At 38.9% G+C, this 19,755-nt stretch overlaps 1 protein-coding gene across 1 annotated transcript in view; it reads left to right on the top strand.

Annotated features, from left to right (window-relative positions):
* The window catches only part of frmpd3 (FERM and PDZ domain containing 3), a 127,196-nt gene that overhangs the window by 18,512 nt on the left and 88,929 nt on the right, over window positions 1–19,755 (top strand). Inside the window, exons 3-4 of the mRNA XM_069893104.1 lie at window positions 231–385; window positions 8,905–9,007. Coding sequence (XP_069749205.1) covers window positions 231–385; window positions 8,905–9,007 — 258 coding nt within the window. The remainder of the gene's footprint in view (window positions 1–230; window positions 386–8,904; window positions 9,008–19,755) is intronic.

Raw genomic sequence — 19,755 nt, 5'->3', positions numbered from 1 at the left:
TTAAAAAGATGAATTAAATGCAGTCCTCACCTGTGCCTGTTTTAACATAAAAAATTAAATTCTCAACCATAATCACCAATTTACATGCATTTCTTCGGTTCAGAGTTTATAGGGTCATTTTGTTAACTGAATGTTTGTGATTAATTTAAAGCTGTAGTAATTGTTAGGCTGCTATTTCTTCCTTTTCACAAAGCTTGATTGATCTTTGATCTCGATCTCTTCATTTGCAGTCATGTGACACATATAGTATCTCTTAATGACATGGAATGTGGCCATTTCTCTGCTTTTACCACTCGTCAAGTGAAGATTAAACGAGACCCTGTCTATGGTTTTGGATTTGTGGCAAGTGGTGAGAAACCTGTGATAGTACGAGTTGTGGCACCAGGTGAGATGTGTGAATACTTTTATGGATTCTTGTTTTTATTGTTCAATTGTTTTATCAGTCAATGACTATTGTGCATCCTTACAGAAATCAAATTGCTTCTCCCAACATTGAGTCAAACCTGGTTACAAGGCTTGTCTCTATAACATTCCCTTCTTTAAAAAAAAAACAATATTATGCCTTTGCTCTTAATTGTACTAAAACATGTTTTATCAACAGGGCAACAATTGTTTGAACTTGTTCACTCATCTATCTGCTGTTCTTGGATAAATGAAGTGAGTGCTACTCTGATAAGTGACCATGGGGGAACAACACAGCCGTCTTACTCATTGTCTGGAGTGGGTAGCTCAGATTAGAAATTGGACTGCCTTTTTCACTTCCAGATAAAATCGTGCAAACCATGAAATAGAATAAGATACTGGATTTCCCAACACTGGGAAAAAGATAGCAGCCATCTCCCCTCGGCCTGCTTTGTTCCAGTGAAAACAGAACCAGCCTATCAGTCCTGAGAATATCCTTGCAAAATTCTTCACACCCTCTCTAGCTTAATAGCATGGTTTCTCTGATTTAGTGACCAAAACCACACTCAGTATTCCAAATGCGATCTTGCCAATGTGCTGTACAGCTATAACATGACATGATCATTTTTGTACTCAGTGTCACATCCAATGTTGGCAAGTGCCCGAACAAAAAGGTAGGGTGAAGGGGCAGGGGGGTGGACCATGGTCCCAGAGGGCTGCCAATATTTGTTCATACCTTGATGAAGGGCTCAAGCCCAAAACATTGGTTATGTATCTTATCTTTGCTACATAAAGTACACACTTTGACCAGCTGAGTTTCTCCAGCATTGTCTTTTTTTTTTACAGCTACCAAATATTTTTCTGCCATTGCACATCTGCCGAAATTAAAAGCTGTGTATAGTTTTCAAAAACTTGGCAGTCAGAAAACACAAAGCATCTGTGCAAACAGGTGTTCCAAATGCCGCAAGATTTGTATTTTTTTATATAATGAAGTGCATTCCACTTAACTTTTGCATCAAGGGCACTCTTTAATATTTATACAGTGACTGAACACAATAAAAGCAAAAGAATTCCCAAGTACTCTAGCAGATCCAAGGTTCAATCCCATGTCTATACGGAGATGGCTGATCACTATCAAGGTAGCACCTGATCACTATAATGGATTTTAGTGCATCTGGATTAGATAGAGAATGAAATAACAGAGTGTTCATTTGTTGAGCACAATTCCTGATGGATTATTTACAGTCTACAAAGCAGAATCTGGTTCAGCTGTGATGACCTTGTGGTAGATCAACCTGATTACAAAGAAGGAGGGCTACTTGGCAATGTGGAGTATGGTTAAGCCGGAATCAGTCCTTTAGGCAAGGGCAGGCAATAATACAAAAATAAATCTTAAGTGGATGAGGGTCATTAATTAATTTAATTTGTAATACTTAGTATAGTTGTATTTATAATGTATCAAGCTTTGAGCAGGCATTTTGCCTAATACAGGAAATATAGTGGATTCTGACACAAACAGAGCCAATATGTGCAATACACAAAAGTGCTGGAGAAACGTTGTATGCAGCATCTATAGGAAGTAAAAGACAATTAAAGTTTCGAGGCTGAGACATGCTGCTTTTGTACACAGCCCTGCTTCTCTGTAACCATTAGCTCCCCAGTTCTTCCACTGATAGCAAGTGAAATGAATGCCTTTCCTGAAACCAAGCCTAACAATCAGATAGCTCCTGATTGTGTCTGTATTCTGTACACCAAAATTAAGCAAATGAACATATGAAGAATTCAGATGCAATACATAATAAGCAAGAAAGAAGCAAGCAGAATTCAGAAGATGGATTAGTGGAGAAGGTTCTATTGCCAGAAACAGGTCACAAGAACTCATACAAATTACAAATATAAGAGGCCTTACAAATATCTGATCTTGAGCTTCACAGGTGAAGAGCAATATCAGTGGCTGATGTTTATCACAACCAATCCATCACTTGATGTTCAATTCATAGAGACCATCAACATTACTGTGGCTTTGCCTGAGTCATGTTTATTTATAAATGCACATTGTTTGGTTTTCAGTCATATTCACAAAGTGGCATGCATCTGTAGCAAGAAGGGTGGGAACAGGCAGCATCACCACTGCCCTTCAATTCTAGCAAACTTGTATCAGGGCTGATTAAGATATTAAAAGTTGTAACCTGTCAACAAAAGTTATTTCAGTAATTAATGACATTACCGCAGTTTTAGTTTGATTTAGATGTGTTGAGCACAGATGCATGGTGCAAAGGGCCTATTCTATGTATTTCTTGATTAATTTCTTTCCTTGGAATTACTCCTGAATGTTTGCCATATAATTATAAAATAGGTGTATATTAACAAATAAAAGAAACGGCCTAATTCTTTTGCAGGTCCCAAATTCTGTTACCATCAGATTTCTAAAACCAACAGAAAGAAAATATATTTTTTAATGGAAGGATAATACATTGGTTTATATTATATTGGTTTGTCCACTGCTGAAGGTGGCAATGAATTATTCAGAGCCAAAAGGACGTGACTTCATTCCTTCGCCTCCAATTTGTTGGTCTCATTTGTGGCAATGGTTGAGAAGCAATAATTACTCCCACTTTGCCTGTGTAAGGTAGGGGAAAGCTTCAGCAAAGATCCTGCTCATGGACTCAACAGTAATTTCTACTGGAAATGCTGGGTAAAGACGGGTTCAGGTGGAAATGCATCACCTTCTGTGGCCAAGTAGTCTGACTATTTAATCCTTTTAAACCATGTGGAAAATGATGTATGTCATCAAGACTAGTGCCCTTGAGGAAAAGCAAAAGGGAGGGGCTGATTGGTACAGACAGAAAGTACTGGATAAGTTTCTGCAAAATATTAATTATAAAAGTGAATATTAAAATCAAACAACAATGGTGTCATAATATTGGAATCATCAGATAGGCAGAGTATTACAGATATTTTAATGCATTCATTATAAACAGTGCTATTACAGGCAAGAAATGTACTGCAGAACTGCAAGGAAAAATCAGCAGTTTGGGACACATCTCAAAACCAGTTGTGTGTTGCACACTTGACAATTTATTCCCTGTCACAAGTTGCACCAGTTTTCTTAAATTTATCATTATAGTTTTGAACCTTAAAAGAATGAAGCTTGATGTATGTCTTTAGTTTGCTACGAAAATACCATGCTGTTTTATTTGACAAAGGATCAAAGGCATTTGAGGTAGAGTGTCAATTTACCATCCAAACTCATCAAAAAATAAGCTTTGTAGATCAACACCCTTACAAAAATTATGGCATTTTCACATTAGAAATAAGATGTATATATCTTCATAACACCTGATTTACAAAGCTAATTTTATACTCAACCCGGAGTTTAAAATCTAACCAGCTAACACAATTTATTAAACCTTTTCATGAACTATGTTCTTTGTATAATTAATGTCTTGTTAATTTGCCCATGAAGTGGAATAGCGAGGTCTTCCATTTCAGGAAAAAGGGGTTTATTCAATTTTTCTATCCCCATTAAGTTTACACCAAGCAAAATGGATAATATAAAATAAATTCTGACCCTACACAGTCCACAATAAATTGCGTTTAATTAAGTAATAAAGGCGGAAAACTATGATTTGGTGGGTGCCAATGAATTTTGATACATTGTATTCTTATATCCAAACATTTTCTTTTAAGTTATTTGCATTCCATTTGATCATAACTACTACTGACATCAGGCTCACTGGCCTATAATTCCCAGACTATTTTTGAAGCCTTTTATAAACAAGAGAACATGAACTACCCTCCAATCCTCCAGCATCTCACCTGTGGCTCAAGTTTTAAGTGCATCTGCCAGGGACCTTGCAATTTTTGTATTAATTTAAATAACCCTTGTCAGTGCTTCTCTATCAGATAAATGAGTCATTCTCTGCTCCACAGACCCCCCTTAGCTCAAGATTTAGACTGATAGTAAGGGGTCACTGCTCTGTTGGACATGTTGTCTTTCAAAAGAGATTTTAAACTCAAATACAATCGATCCATCAGATGGAAGTGCACAATCACATGGCATTGCTTGTAGAATCTGTTAAGTGCCATACCGAATATTTATTCTTCAACTAATATAATTTAAACATAATCTGAACTCTATCACATTGCTATTTGGTGGCCTTTGATGTGCAGAAATTAGCATCTCCACTTCTCTTCGTTAAGCAGTGACTACAAATCCTGAAATTATGCAAGGACCTTAATAAATGCCAGTGATTTTACTTCACTTTATTCTTGACATTTTGCAATAACCTTTGTGTTAGCCTTTAATTTTGCAAAATATTAATTATTCTGGAATTCAAATGTAAAACATTTACTTTATCCTAACTTCCTGATCAAATGAACCACAGCAAAAAAAACAACGCCCTTTTAATAAGAATGTATGCATTTTGTGTGTCTCCATCCCAACTCAAAGCCAAATAATTCAATTTAATGCCACCTTCTGGGGACTTCAACACAAGTCATCTGCACCACATTCTTGTAAAATTTTATAATACGAATGCTGGTTGTTCGCTCTAATTTTGTTCATGCTGATCATGTTATCTACGTATGCTGATCTAATATATGTCGGGTTTCAGCCCATATCCCTCCAAACCTCTCCTATCTAACAGTCATTCAAACATTAAAACGGAACCTGCCTCTCCCACTTCTTCATCGAATCATAGTCATAGACTTCTAAGCGTAGTCCTGTTTTCCAATGTTTGGCCCATATCACCCTAAGCCTCTCTTATTCTGCACGTGAAGGGGCAGCACAGTTGGTGTAGCAGTTAGCACAATGCCTTGACAGCACCTGTGTTCAGGCCAAGGTTCAACTCCCGTGCTCTCTGTAAGGAAAGTTTGTTCATTCTCCCCGTCTGTGTGAGTTTTTCTTGGGGGCTCCAATTTCCTGCAACCATTCAAAATTTGTTAATTGGATGTAATACGGGCAGCACAGACTCGTGGGCTGAAAATGGCCTGTTACCGTGCTGTATGTCTAAATTTAAATTTTAAAATATTTGACTAAATGTCTTTTAAATATTACATTTGTCCCTGACTTTTCCACTTCCTCTGGAAGATCTTTCCAAAAACTCACCATCTCTTGTGTGAAGATCCCCTGCAAGTCCCTTTTAAATCTATACCCTCTCACAATTTTATGCCGTCTCAATTTAGATTTTCCTACCTTGGGTAAAAAAGCCTGTAAGTACTTAGCTTATCTATGCTTCTCATAACTTTATAAGCCTCTTTCAGGTCCTTCCCCACCCACCCCTTTGCCTTCTACATTCAAAGGAGAAAAGTCCCAGTCTATCCAATCTTTTATAATTCAAAACTACCAGTCCCAGTAACACATTCATAAATCTTTTCTGCACTCTTGCCAACAGCTGGTGACCAGAACTAAGCACAAGACTCTTATTGTGGTCTCACCAACATCTAGTATATTTGTACCTATGCCTGTACTCAATGTCCTCAATGAATGAACACATACAGATCAAATGCTTTCTTCACCACCCTGTCTACCTCTATCATAACTTCCATGAAACTATGCACATGTATCGCTAAGTCTCTGTTCCACAACACTGCCCAGGGTCTATCCAGTGGAGTCACTGTGTAAGTCCTGTCCTCATTTAAACTATCAAAAATGCAACACCTCACACTTGTCAAAGTTAAATTCAATCTGCTTTCCCAATTCATCTAGATACTGTTATAATCTGTACTACTAATTTTGATTAATCCACAAACATAGTAAATATGTTGTCATTCAATTAAGATAGATGACAAACAACACCAAACCCTTTGACCACTCATTCCATATACCCACCTGTTAAATCTAAATCCCTCCAACAATCTTCCCTTTCCTCCTTAAAACTTCTCCAGATATCAACTTCCTCAACTTGGTGAGAATTTCTGATTCCACCTTTGGGCCACACCCGAATTCTGTCATTCTTGCAATTGCTGCTCATGTTTCAACAATAAAATGAATCCAACATGTGCACAGCTTAACATTTAAGCCTACATCACATTCTATTCATAAATGTTAGCAAAGGGGATTGACATAAAAGAAGATTTCCTTGCATTTTACTTATGGTATTTTTGTCATTTGTATAAAGAAAAAAACATCTCCAATGATCAGAAATCTTTGCTATTTATGAAACATAGCCAACCAGTTAACATTTAAAGACATCCATGATACAATAACTTCAGGCTGATTTCCAACCACTGTCAATCTGTTTCCTGGTTGATAAACATTTTTTTTTTACATTTAAATTTAGATTATATAGCACGGTAACAGGCCATTTCAGCCCACGAGTCTGTGCTGCTCAATTTATACCCAATTAACCTACACACCTGATTAAGTTTTGAATGGTGGGAGGAAACTGGAGCCCCCAGGGAAAACCCACATAGGCACACAGCCTGATTCTCTCTGCTACTATTTTGGGGTGGCATGGTTGGTGTAATGGTTAGCACAACACCTTTGTAGTGCCAGCGATTGGGACGGGGGTTTGAATCCCTTGCTGTCAAAAGAGAAAATTTAAATATAGAGTGAGAAGTGATTTCCTAGTCACCATGCACATCATTAATCTCATTTGGAACTGGAGGAAACAACTCCTAACTAAACCAAAGTACAGAAAAATATAGACAAGATTAGTGAAACAAAATGCATTATCACCATTAGGAAGAGGGTTGTTACACATGTGAGAAATAATTCTGCAACTGACTCCCTCTTTCCTAATCTTTACTGAGACTTCCTTCATACATCTGACTGAGGATTTCTGAAAGTCTAATACCACTTCTTTTGCCTTCCCCTTTAGCATTCACAATAATGTAACACATACTTAAGCATAGGTTCCAATATTTATAATCGAAGTGGAGAAGCTGCACAGAGGTCAAAATAGGAGACAGAACCAACAGAGCATTATCAGGGAGAAAGTTTCTGAAGATAGTTGTGAATTAGGTGGAAGGGGCCGCAAATGATTAGCTGGGGGTAAAAAGTTTGGTGTGAAGGACACCGAAAACTAATCTGATCTGGCAGAAGTTGCTGGTGGTGGCGTAATTTTTTCAGAGGCTGGAGATGGATGGAAATTTGGATGTGAACATTGTTATACTGGGACTGATTGTGGGGAGGCTGGCCAGATAAAGAAGGCTGGACTCATTGTGGAGAAATGCTGATAATGAACTTTATAGTGAGAAGTGTGTGGAGGAAGAAATGAACTCTCCTATTATGAAGAACATTTAAAAAGGAGGTTGTAAGCATAGCCATGATCATGGGAGGAAGAAGAGAGTTGTTGATGGGGCTGTGTACTGACCTATAAGCATGACCTGGGATTACAGTGGTTGGGGAATGGAGGAGGCTAGAAATATGAACGTATACTGTGGAAGGATTAGGTTGTAATAGAGGGTTTAGTCAGTGTTGTTTTGAGATGAAGATTGTGACTGATAAGGAGAAATGGGAATTGGTTCAGGTAATTGACCTTATCTGCATTTCTACCACACTAGCCCTCTACCCACTTGAGATCAAGGTAATTAATGTTTGGGTCATGATCTTGATTTGGGGCCATGAAATCTGTGCTGCGTGGCTCTGTATCATATTCCTCTCTCTCAATCAGGGGTGGCCAACCTTTTTTTTAAATTTTAATTTGGACATACAGCACGGTAACAGGCCATTTCGGCCCTCAAGTACATACTGGGGTTGTAGGTTAATTGGGCAACATTTTAATTTATGTCTAAATTATAAATTAGAAGGTTGGCCACCCCTGCTCTAAATGTTCATCTCCTCAACTATTACATCATATCATTTGCATTATATCGTGAGATTAAGACTCTCATTCTCTGACACATATTTTACATTGTTGGATTCCAGTGCCTCTGCACACTAATGCCATAGAGAATTGGACATATGTGTTATCCTCCTCAATTTAATTAGTTTACCTCCTCTTTCTTTTTTATTTTAATAACCCTCCTGATTTCAGTATCAGAAAAGGTTGAAACAACCTTATCTTGTTCAGTGTCCCTGCAATTTCAATCATGTCTCCTAATGTTCATCCTGTTTTTTTAATCCCTTTAGGGCTCCATTTGAATCTTAAACCTCCTTTTTGTGATTCATGTATCACTTAAAAGTTTTACGACTTCTCTTTTTATTTTTTTTTAAACAGCTTCATATTTACTCTTCACATTCCTAATTATCAACACAAATAAAAATTATTATTATCAATATGAATAAAAATCAGAAGATGTAAAATGGATGTTAATGTTCCCATTTTACACAAATGCATAAAATAAAAGTGAACTCCATTTAATGTTACACTAATGTGCCCTTCGGAATCTACCCATGTCATTCAGTTATATTGAAATATTTAATCCTTGCAGGATTGAACTGTCAACATACAATCCATGTACATTTTTTGTTAGTAAGAATCTTTACTTAATTAATCTTTATCTGAGACCCAACCCAATATCATTTTGGAGTAAATGTCTGTATTTCTCTGTTAGGCGGTCCATCGGAGGGCAAACTCATCCCAGGCGATCAGATTCTAGCCATAAATGATGAGTGCGTCAGTACTACCCCGAGGGAAAGAGTCATAGACCTTGTAAGGTAATCATTTGTTTGTTCAGCCAGTTAACAACAACAACAACAAAAATTGTATTTATACCAATCATCTTTCATCTCCAACAATCAGGTCTCTGGGAAAAGGAGCTAAGTTACCTACCCTCACATAATATATCTAATTTTCAGAAGACATTGATGATTTTAATCTGGACTGCTAAACCTTTGAAATATTGGGTGCCATTTAAGCACGAAGAAGAGAATTTTATTCTCAGTAATATAAAATTTTGTACATCAGGATATTAAAATTGATGTACATATAGTCATGAGTTAAAAGTGGGAAACTGTGAAAACTGTAGCAGCAGAATCTGAATATTGGTGTTATCTTAAGATTTCCATCATTTTCTAATACAGAAGGGTATAAAAGCTAATGAAAGTGTAAATGAACATGCTAATATCATTTTATTGATATTACACCCAAAATAGCTTGCATTTCACAGACAATAGCAAGATAGGAATCAACACTCATTCTGAGTTCAAATTACTCACATGGCTCCAATATAGAATTTTTTTTAAAACTACCTCAGTGTTTCACTGGCTTTGGATGACTTGTGTTCTAGGTGATTAGTTTGAAGTACAGCAAGATCTGAACCTTCCCAAGAAGCATGACAGAAGCAATTATCTTGATTTCACCAGGAAGCATTGAGATTGGCTTCAAATCTACAAGGGTTGCTGTGACTAAATTATGCTGAAGTGGTACACCACAAACTATCTGCAGGGGCAATCAACTTATGGCACTGTGCTTCTGTTAAAGTGAGATCACGATTGCCTTCAGATTCCATGCAATTTGTAGTTTCTAGCATCTGCAAGAGATTAGATTCAGCAAGAGATCTGATATGTTATTCATTGGTGTATTAAGCTACCATGAACAAATAAATTTCCTCTAAAGATACAAGTTTAGTATGAGGCAGTAGCTGTATTGTTTTCAGAAGGCTACCTTACTCAAGTATCATTGAAAAAGCAGATGTAATTATTTGTGCAACTATAGGAAATGCAGCAATATTTTTTAAAAAACTTTGATTTCATCAGTGTGGGAAGTAGATTCAACAATCAAGGAGGCTATGGCTTGCCCTGCATACTTTGCAGGAGGATGCGAGATATTCATCCAAACAATTATTCACAAAAGGCTGAGTAGTGACACAATCAGGCTTTTAATAGCTAAAGACTGGGACACTGACAAACAAACTTCCATCTCCTTAACTGATCAGAGAAAAAAGGAAAGGGGTGGCCTACGAGGGGCTATGGGTAGGATCAGCCTCGGGAGGCATGTCCAGTCGATAGGAGCCAATCATGGTGTAACTGTGGTTTACCACACCAACATTTAATGGAAGTCCATGATCTCTAACTGCTTTGAAACACAAGGCTAAGAAGCAATATTAGAAAATTATGAAGCAAATGGAGATCAATCCCTACACCTGAAACCTGGTTCAACTCTGCACACATTTTCTCCGTATTCTAGCTAGAATAACAATATTATTGTGCTTACTTTTGGAAATGTGAATTAAACACTTGGAACATGATGAATTTGTCACCATGCAATTTAAGGAACTATTTGAAGTGCTCAGATAATACTTCAGTTGTCTGGACTGTTCAGAGAATAGTTACACACAGTTAAAAGAAAAATAGTGACACTTTATTGAAGGCAATTAGTACAGACAATAGAATTGTGATTACATCAATGTTATAGTGATAAGGGATTCCATAGATAGGGGACAGATAAGAGGCTCTGTGGAAGGGATCAAGATTCCCAAATGGTATGTTGCCTCCCTAGTGCCAGGCTCCAGGATATCTCAGAGATCCCATGGCATTCTCAGGAGGGAGGGTAAACAGCCAGATGTTGTGGTCCATGTAGGGACCAATTGCGTGAGTAGGAAGGGTGATGAGGTCCTACAAAGAGAGTTCAGGGAGTTGGGTACTAAGTTGAAGGACAGGACCTCTAGGGTTGTGATCTCAGAATTGCTACCAGTGCCAATATGCTAGTGAGTTTAAAAATAGGAAGATAATGCAGCTTAACACATGGCTAAAGACATGGTGCATGAGAGAGTGTTTCAGGTTTCTGGATCATTGGGCTATGTTTCAGGGAAGGTGGGACCTGTTCCAATGGATCGGTTGGCATTTGACCTGGAGGGGGACAAATATCCTTGCGGGAAAGTTTGATAGTGCTGCTCCAGGGGAGTTAAACTAGATTTCCAGGGGGATTAGTGCCAGAGCAGATAGGGGAATAGAGGAGAGAAGACAATGTGAAAATTGCTTGCAATGTTAGAAGTCAACAGGTTGTATATAGTGGAAATGTTCTCAGGTGCATGTATGTGGAAATATGACATTGTGGCCATTAGTGAAACTTGGTTGCAGGAGGGGCAGGATTGGCAGCTCAATGTTCCAGACTTCCATTGCTTCTGATGTGATAGAGCTGGGGAGATGAAAGGGGAAGGAGTGGCATCAGAGAAAATATCACAGCTGTGCTCAGGTCATCAGAGAGTTTGTCTAATGAGCCTATATGGGTGGAGCTGAGGAATAGGAAAGGTATTGTAGACTGCCCAATATCAAAGAGAATTAGAGGAGCAAATCTGTAGAGAGATAGAAGAAAGCAGAGGAAACTTACAGTTGTGATAGGAGGAGACTTTAATTTTCCACATATTTACTGGGACTCCCAAACTGTAAAAGGGCTAGATGTCTTAGACTTTGTCAAATGTGTTCAGGAAAGTTTTCAAAATCAATATTTAGTACCAACTTGAGAGAGTCCATTACTATCTCCTATTAGGGATGAGATAGGGCAGGTGACAGAAGAATGTGTAGGGGAACATTTTGGGTCCAGTGATCATAATGCCATTAGTTTCAAATTAATTATGGTGAAGGATAGGTCTGGGCCTCAAGATTGAGATTCTAAATTGGAGAAAGGCCAATTTTGAGGAAATGGGAAAGGATCAAGAATGTGTGGATTGGGATGTGAGAGGTAAGTGGGAAACCTTCAAAGATAAAATTTTGAGAGTACAAAGTTTGTATGTTCCTCTCTGGATTAAAGGCAAAGGGAACCTTGGTTTTCAAGGGGTATTGAGATCTGTTTTGGAAGAAGAGAGAGAATAACAGGTATAGGAATCACAGAGCAAATAAGGTACTTTATGAGTATAAAAAATACAAGTAAACCCTCAAGAAAGAAATCAGGAAGGCTAAAAGAAGACAATAAGGTTGTTTTGGCAGACAATGTGAAGGAAAACCCTAAAAGTTTTTAATTTAATATAACAGGTATAATAAGAGCAAAAGTATAGTAAGGGACAAAATTGGTCCCCTTGAATTTCAGAGTGGTCAGCTATATGTGGAGTCAAAAGAGATGGGGAAGATCTTAAATGTTTTTTTTTGCATCAGTATTTATCCAGGAAACTGGCACAAAGTCTAGGAAACTAAAGAAAATCAAGGAGTGAGGTCATAGTACCTATACATTTAAAGGAGGAGGTGCTTGGTGTCATAAAGCGAATAAGGGTGCATAAATCCCCAGGGCCTGACAAGATATTCCATTGGACTTTGAGGGAGGCTAGTATACAAATTGCAGGGGCTCTGGCAAAAATATTTAAAATGTCCTTAACCATGGGTGTGATGCCAGAGGATTGGAGGGTAGCTCATGTTGTTCCGTTGTTTACTAAAGGCTCCAAAAGTAACCCTGGGAATTATAGACTGGTGAGCCTGACGTCAGTATTAGGTAAATTATTGGAAGGTGTTCTAAATGATAGCCAGGGACTGATAAGGGATAGTATAGTCAACATGGCTTTGTGCATTGTAGTTGTGTTTAACCAATCTTGTAGAGATTTTTAAAGAGGTTAGCAGGGAAGTTGATGAAGGAAAGGCTGTGGATGTTGTCTACAAAGACTTTAGTGAGGCCTTTGACAAGGCCTCACATGGGAGGTTAGTCAGGAAGGTTCAGGCGCTCAGTATCCATGCTGAACTAGTAAACTGGGTTTGACATTGGCTCAATGGGAGAAGCCAGAGAGTTGTGGTGGATGACTGGATGCCTATGACTAGTGGAGTGCCTCAGGGATCGGTGCTGGGACTATTGTTGTTTATCATCTATATCAATGACTTGAATGACAATGTGGTAAATTGGATAAGCAAGTTTGCATATGACACAAAGATAGGTGTTGTGGAGAACAAGCAAGGTTTTCAAAGCTTGCAGAGGGATCTAGACCAGCTGGAAAGATGGGCTGAATAAAAAGGAGAAGGAATTTAATGCACTCATGTGTGAGGTGTTGAGTTTTGGATGGAGAAACCAAGAAGCATATACATGGTAAATGGTAGGGATCTGAGGAATGTGGTATGTTATGAGCCCAGTGGACCCCAAAACCTAGCAGCAATAGAAAATCACCAAGACAAATGGTTACTGAAAAAAAGTTTCTTTTAATTATCTTTAAACATGAAAACAGGATCAAACTTTAACTTATTACTATTTAACAACCCCCTTCTAATTCTAAGTGCACATGTATGTAAAAGACTACAGAGAGTTGTGAACTTGGACAGCACCATCATGGGCCTCAGACTTCACTCCATCAAGGACATCCACAAGAGGTGGTATCTTAAGAAAGCAGCTTCTGTCCTCAAGGACCCTCACCACACAAGCAATGCCCTCTTCACACTGCTACAATTAGGAAGATGAACACCCAGTGGCGCAAAAACAGCCTCTTCCCCTCTGCTATCAAATTTCTGAATGGAAAATAAACTACCTCACTTTCTCTTTCTTTTCGCTAAAATTTTTTTTAAAATGCAATTTAGATCAATAATTGCACTTTGATGCTGCCTCAAAACAATAACAAATTTTGTGACATGTTCACAACAATAAATTCTGATTCTGATTAATACAAATAGACTTGCCACTTACAAGGAATGAAGTAACTTACATTCAAGCATAAATACATGTCGAGGCTCCCTACATCACGAGAAGCAACCTTTCTGATTAATGATATGAAAATAAAATACTGGAATAATTCAATAAGCGCCATTAGTGGAAAGAGTTAACATTTCAAGTTAAAAACTGACGTGAATAGTGATGAAGTTGGAAAGAGGCTACAAAGGTTAGAGACAAACGCAGTGAATGGCCAATAACATGGCCGATAGAGAGGAAAAGAATGAGCTATTTGAGATTTTCAGCATCTGCAGTTTTTTTTAATTTCATTTACTGTTGGTTAATAATAATTTCTTGCTGATTTAATGGCACAAATCAGCCCTTAGTAATTAGGATTAACAGGGAAGAGTGAAATTGGGAGTTGGGACTATTCAGGAAGGTTGATGAAAAGACGAGTTGACTGAGGAAGATTGACAAGAGGAGTAGGGTCAGGTGAGAAGGAATTTCTTTCTTGGCTCTTTTGATGTGTTTGTTTATTTCTCTATTGCATCAGCTGGATTTCAATTTTGGTGCTGGAAATATGTGGACAGCATTAAAGGTGAATTATGATTTCCACTTTTCTCCTGTTATGATACCTGATATCATAAATTCAATGGGATTAAAATGATTGGGGACTGTCATTTATAATCACCAGACATTAAAATATTGAAATAATTTGATAATAGTTTTTGGTGGAAAAGAAGAAAAAATAATCAAAAATTCTGATATTACATTCTTTGGCTTGGCTTCGCGGACGAAGATTTATGGAGGGGGTAAAAAGTCCACGTCAGCTGCAGGCTCGTTTGTGGCTGACAAGTCCGATGCGGGACAGGCAAACACGGTTGCAGCGGTTGCAGGGGAAAATTGGTTGGTTGGGGTTGGGTGTTGGGTTTTTCCTCCTTTGCCTTTTGTCAGTGAGGTGGGCTCTGCGGTCTTCTTCAAAGGAGGTTGCTGCCCGCCAAACTGTGAGGCGCCAAGATGCACGGTTTGAGGCGGTATCAGCCCACTGGCGGTGGTCAATGTGGCAGGCACCAAGAGATTTCTTTAGGCAGTCCTTGTACCTTTTCTTTGGTGCACCTCTGTCACGGTGGCCAGTGGAGAGCTCGCCATAGAACACGATCTTGGGAAGGCGATGGTCCTCCATTCTGGAGACGTGACCCATCCAGCGCAGCTGGATCTTTAGCAGCGTGGACTCGATGCTCCATTAGAAAACATACATAATCTTTGTAAATACATACAGATATGATTTTTAAATTCTGTTCGATGTTTCTTCTGATTGAAATGCAACAGAGCTCTAATCTCTGTATCTTTGATCAATAGTGCAAAGAATTTTAAACTCACCACTTTGAACAAGAAATTTAGCAGGCAAATTCTGAGAAAAAATGGATTCAAACAATAAACATTAAGTTTAAAAAAGCAGAAATTAACACATTAAGTAAAGAGAAGCTTTCATTACCATGGAAGAAGAGGTGGCCTTACTCCATGCTGACACTTGTATGATAAAAGAGGCAGTGTGTTGATTGATGTTTTATGAATATGAGTTACCTCCTGAAGAGAAAGAATTGGAGACATTGGTGGGAAGCAGGTATGTATTTCAAAACAATCTTTGGGAACATTCCAACAATAATGAAGGAATGAGCAGTGCTACAGCTGTGCTGCCCAAACTGTAATCCAGAAATCTGCGCGCTTGTTCTTTTCCAATTGTGACATGTTAAATCATCATCGAGGCCATATCACTTTGTTCTTGGGCACTGGAATGATGGTTATGCTTTTGAAGCATATAAAGACCTTGGACTGTTTAGTGAGAGGTTGAGTATGTCCCCAGAAACTCCAGCTAGTTGGTTCGCACAGGTTTTAAGGACATGATCAGGGACATCATCTGGACCTGATGCTTTTTAAATATTTACACTCCTGAAGGTTCTGAGCAGAAAGTCACAACAGGTTGTGAGGGCACATCATTGTTTTCCCTTTCAAAGTGAGCATAGAAAGCATTGAGCTAGTCAGGAAGAGATGTATCACATCCAATGATCCGGCATTGTTTCACCTTGTAGGATATGATGGTATGCAAGCCCTGCCATATCTGGGCATCTGTTTGAAACTCCAACTTGGACTGGAATTGTTTCTTTGCATTCAGGTCATGGTCTTCTGGAGGTTGTACCTGCCTTTCTGTATCTCCAAATCAAAATACCACAGCTCTGGTCCTCAACAGTTTACGGATGTCTTGATAGAGCTGGATAGGTTTAGAAGTAACACAATCATCCATGCATTTTCTAATATTCATTCAGATCCACCACTGAATCCTTGAACACTCTGGTCATGAAACCACTCTTCTATCTCTCCAGACTATCTCTGCACAGTCTTCACTGATGGTTCTGTGCTCATCATTTTCTGCTTGTATGCAAGGAAGAGGAGCACAGCCAGATAGTTCAACTTTCCAAAGCTCAGGCATTGAAATATAATGGTAGGCATCCTTGATGGAAGTGTAGCAGTGGTCAAGAATGTTTGATCCCCCGGTGTTTCAGGAGACATTCTGGTGATAGTGTGGGAGTACTTATTTCAAGCTGACCTGGTTTAAGACTGAGAAGGCATTGTGATACACTATGTGATATTTGTTGCACTGCATTTACTTTCCTAAATGGCATCCATGACCTCTATACCAGAATAACAAGGTTTTCAGGCATATAAAAACAGCAAGGCACAAATCATCCAAGATGTCCTCCTTCTTCAAAAAATATGGCTTCCGCTCTACTACCATCAATACGCCTTTCCCTCTCTGCCTTCCAGTGGCTACCCATTTCAATTCTTGATCCCGTTCCTTTGCTGGCATATCTGCACATGGTCTCATGCACTGCCAGACTGAGTCCACTGACAAATTGGAGGAACAACACTTCATCTTCTGTCTGCGCATTCTCCAACCTGAGGACATTCACATTGACATCTCAGATGACTGTTTAAAAAAACCTCCCTTCTTCTTCCCTGGCTCCTCTAGTTCTCTCTATCTCTCTCCCCTTTACCCTTATCTCCTTTCACAGAGCCAAAATAATTTCTCATATCCAATTAACACCTTTTGGCTGTTGGCCTGGACTTCTCACCCTCCCATTCTTCCCACTTTCTCTTTTGTCTTTAATTAAGATTAAAAAAACACGAATTCTGGAGGAACTCAGCTGGTCTTTTCAGCATCTATAGGAGACAAAGATATATTGCCAACATTTCAGGCTGAGCCCTTCCTCAAAGGAAAATCAGAAAAGGTAGAAGCAGGATACATCAGAAAGACTCAGAATTCAAACAATGGGGGAAGTATCCAGACCAATAAAAAGATGTTAATTGGATGTGATAAGGCACTAGGTAGAATTTATCAAGTCTATGAGAAAGGAGACAAGGAATGGAGAGACGACAGGGGGTGGGGTTTAATGAAAGATAGAGAAGTCAATATTAATACCATCCAGTTGGAGGATGCCCAGTTAGAAGATGAAGTGTTGTTCCTCCAAATTACAGGTCACCTCAGTCTGGCAGTGCATGAAACCATGGACAGACATGTTGGCAAGGGAATGGAATGGAGAATTGAAATGGAGATCCACGATATTGCAGAGAGACTGGACAGAGACTGGGAGATCACTTTGGTGAGCACCTCAGCTTTGTCCACTACAATAGCCTGCGGCCTATTGGGTTTCACTCTTTAAGATGCCAGCCTGCTTTTTCCTTATTCCTTGAAGAAGGGCTCAGGGCAAAACGTCCGTAATATATATTTACATCCTATGGTCACAGAGTCCAGCTGAGATTTTCCAACATTTCTTTGTGTTTTTACTACAATCTCAGTTACTTTTGTGTTTCATAGCATAACACAAACTAAACTTATTGATTGGCTTTTATCATCCGTCAAACTGCCACTTTGTTAGATTAACAACACTGCAACATCAAGGTGCAAATTGCAATGACAAATAAAGAGTCAGGCATAGATTCATGCAGACTTGAAATAATGGTAGAAATGGATTGCAGAGTCAGACTGGTCTTGGCATTTTCCCTCAAGGTGAGGCCATGGGCTAGAATCCATCATCAATAGAAGAACTTTAGCTCTCAGAAATAGATGGGATTGCATCATCTTGGAGATTAAAATGTAGAAAATTGGATGTAATCTAAATCTCTTGAAAGCAGACCACCTTTTTAATGGCAGCACAATGAGTGGAGCTACTACCTCACAGTACAAGAGGCCAATTTCAATCCTGACCTTGGGTGCTGCCTGTGATATCTAGACTTCTTCCTGCTACTCTTGTTTTCTTCCATGTATAAATGTCGTGGGTTGGTAGACAAATTGGCCTTAATCTGTAGATGAATGGTGGAATTGATAGAATGTAGGGAGAAAAGGATAAATGTAATATTAAGCTAAATGGGAAGACTATAATTGTTGCAGACTTGTTGGTCTGAAGGCCTGTTTCTAGGATTGTAAATAGGGGCAAAATGACAAATGACAAATACTTTGTGGAATGTCTGTTGGTTTTATATTAGGGCGAAGCTGCCTGCCTTCATATTAACAGGCTTTCAGTCTGTTACAGCTCAATGGCACAACTCGTAGTGTTGCTACCTCACACTTCCACCAACATAGGTTCATGACAAGTGCTGCCTGGGTGGAGTTCTGTGCTCTGTGACCACGTGGGTTTCTCCAAAACATTCCAGTTTACTTCCACATAGCAAGTTGGTTGATTGTCCCTTTAGACTCCATGTTTGCAGGGACCTCCAACAAGCACATATACGCCATGTCCTGATTTTCCTACTGAAAAGGTTTACGCATGGACCCAGTCTGGAATATATATTATGAAAGGTTAAAAATGGCTTGAGTCTAAAGAGTTAAATTGCCTCTACTGTGGAGGTGAATGTTAGAATCTGGAGCAAGTTGATGGGAAGGTAGAGAGAATAAAATGGGTGTAAAACTAGAAGTGCACGCATGCTAGTTGACATGGACACACTTGGTAGAAAGGCCTGTTTCCATGCTGCATCTCTTCATGACTCTTATTTTTAACAATTCCTAGTTGGATTTCCCAGACCTTTGAAACTTAGGCAGCAGAAAGAGGGACAAAAGGGACGAATCAAGCTTTGCCACCACATTCATTACAAGCTCAACAGCACATTCATTACAAGCTCACCACCATGCTTGTAAACACCATGTACACTAGAACTTCATTAATCCAGCACTCTCAGGACTTAGTGGTGCTAAACTAGCAGAATTTTTCCAGACTATCCAATGTTATTTTATCAATACTCCAATGCACTGTTTTTTTTTTATAAATATTACATAGTAACATTTCATTTTAAAGGGAATTCATAAAACAGAGCCTGGTCATTTGATGAGGGTAGTGGACTGGAAAGCTAGCAAGTGGACAGGAGCCCAAGAACCAGAGTCTCAGTGAGTGGTCAAGGAACACTAGAACCAGGGACCTGCAACTGGGGATGGAGTAAGGCAACAAGTAACCTGAAGAATTGGAAGAAAATGCGGGAACCATGATCCCAGTATGTGGAACAAGGGTCCCAGGTAAGTGGGGGAAATCGAAGACCCTGACCAGTGGAAATTGCAATCATTACCTGGTGAATATAATGCTGAATCATCGGGATTTCTGAATGATTGGATAGCAAATGATCAGAAATTTACAGTATCTGCCAAGACCAGCAAATACTACCATGGACCTTAAGACCTACCTAATCCTCCAGAACAGATTTTTTGAAAGATAGTGGGAGGGAATTGTGACTTTTTCCCTATTCATTGCAGTATTATTTAGCTTCAGACAGCACAGATCAACTAAAGAAAGGAAAGGGAAGAAAGGAAGTAAGAGGGGAAAAAAAAGGTGAGCTTTGTTATATGTGGAAAAAAAAAGTCTTT

The sequence above is a fragment of the Narcine bancroftii genome, chromosome 8 (assembly GCF_036971445.1).
Source record: "Narcine bancroftii isolate sNarBan1 chromosome 8, sNarBan1.hap1, whole genome shotgun sequence".
In the NCBI taxonomy this organism is placed as follows: Eukaryota; Metazoa; Chordata; class Chondrichthyes; order Torpediniformes; family Narcinidae; genus Narcine; species Narcine bancroftii.
This window is presented reverse-complemented; position numbering and strand designations above follow the sequence as displayed.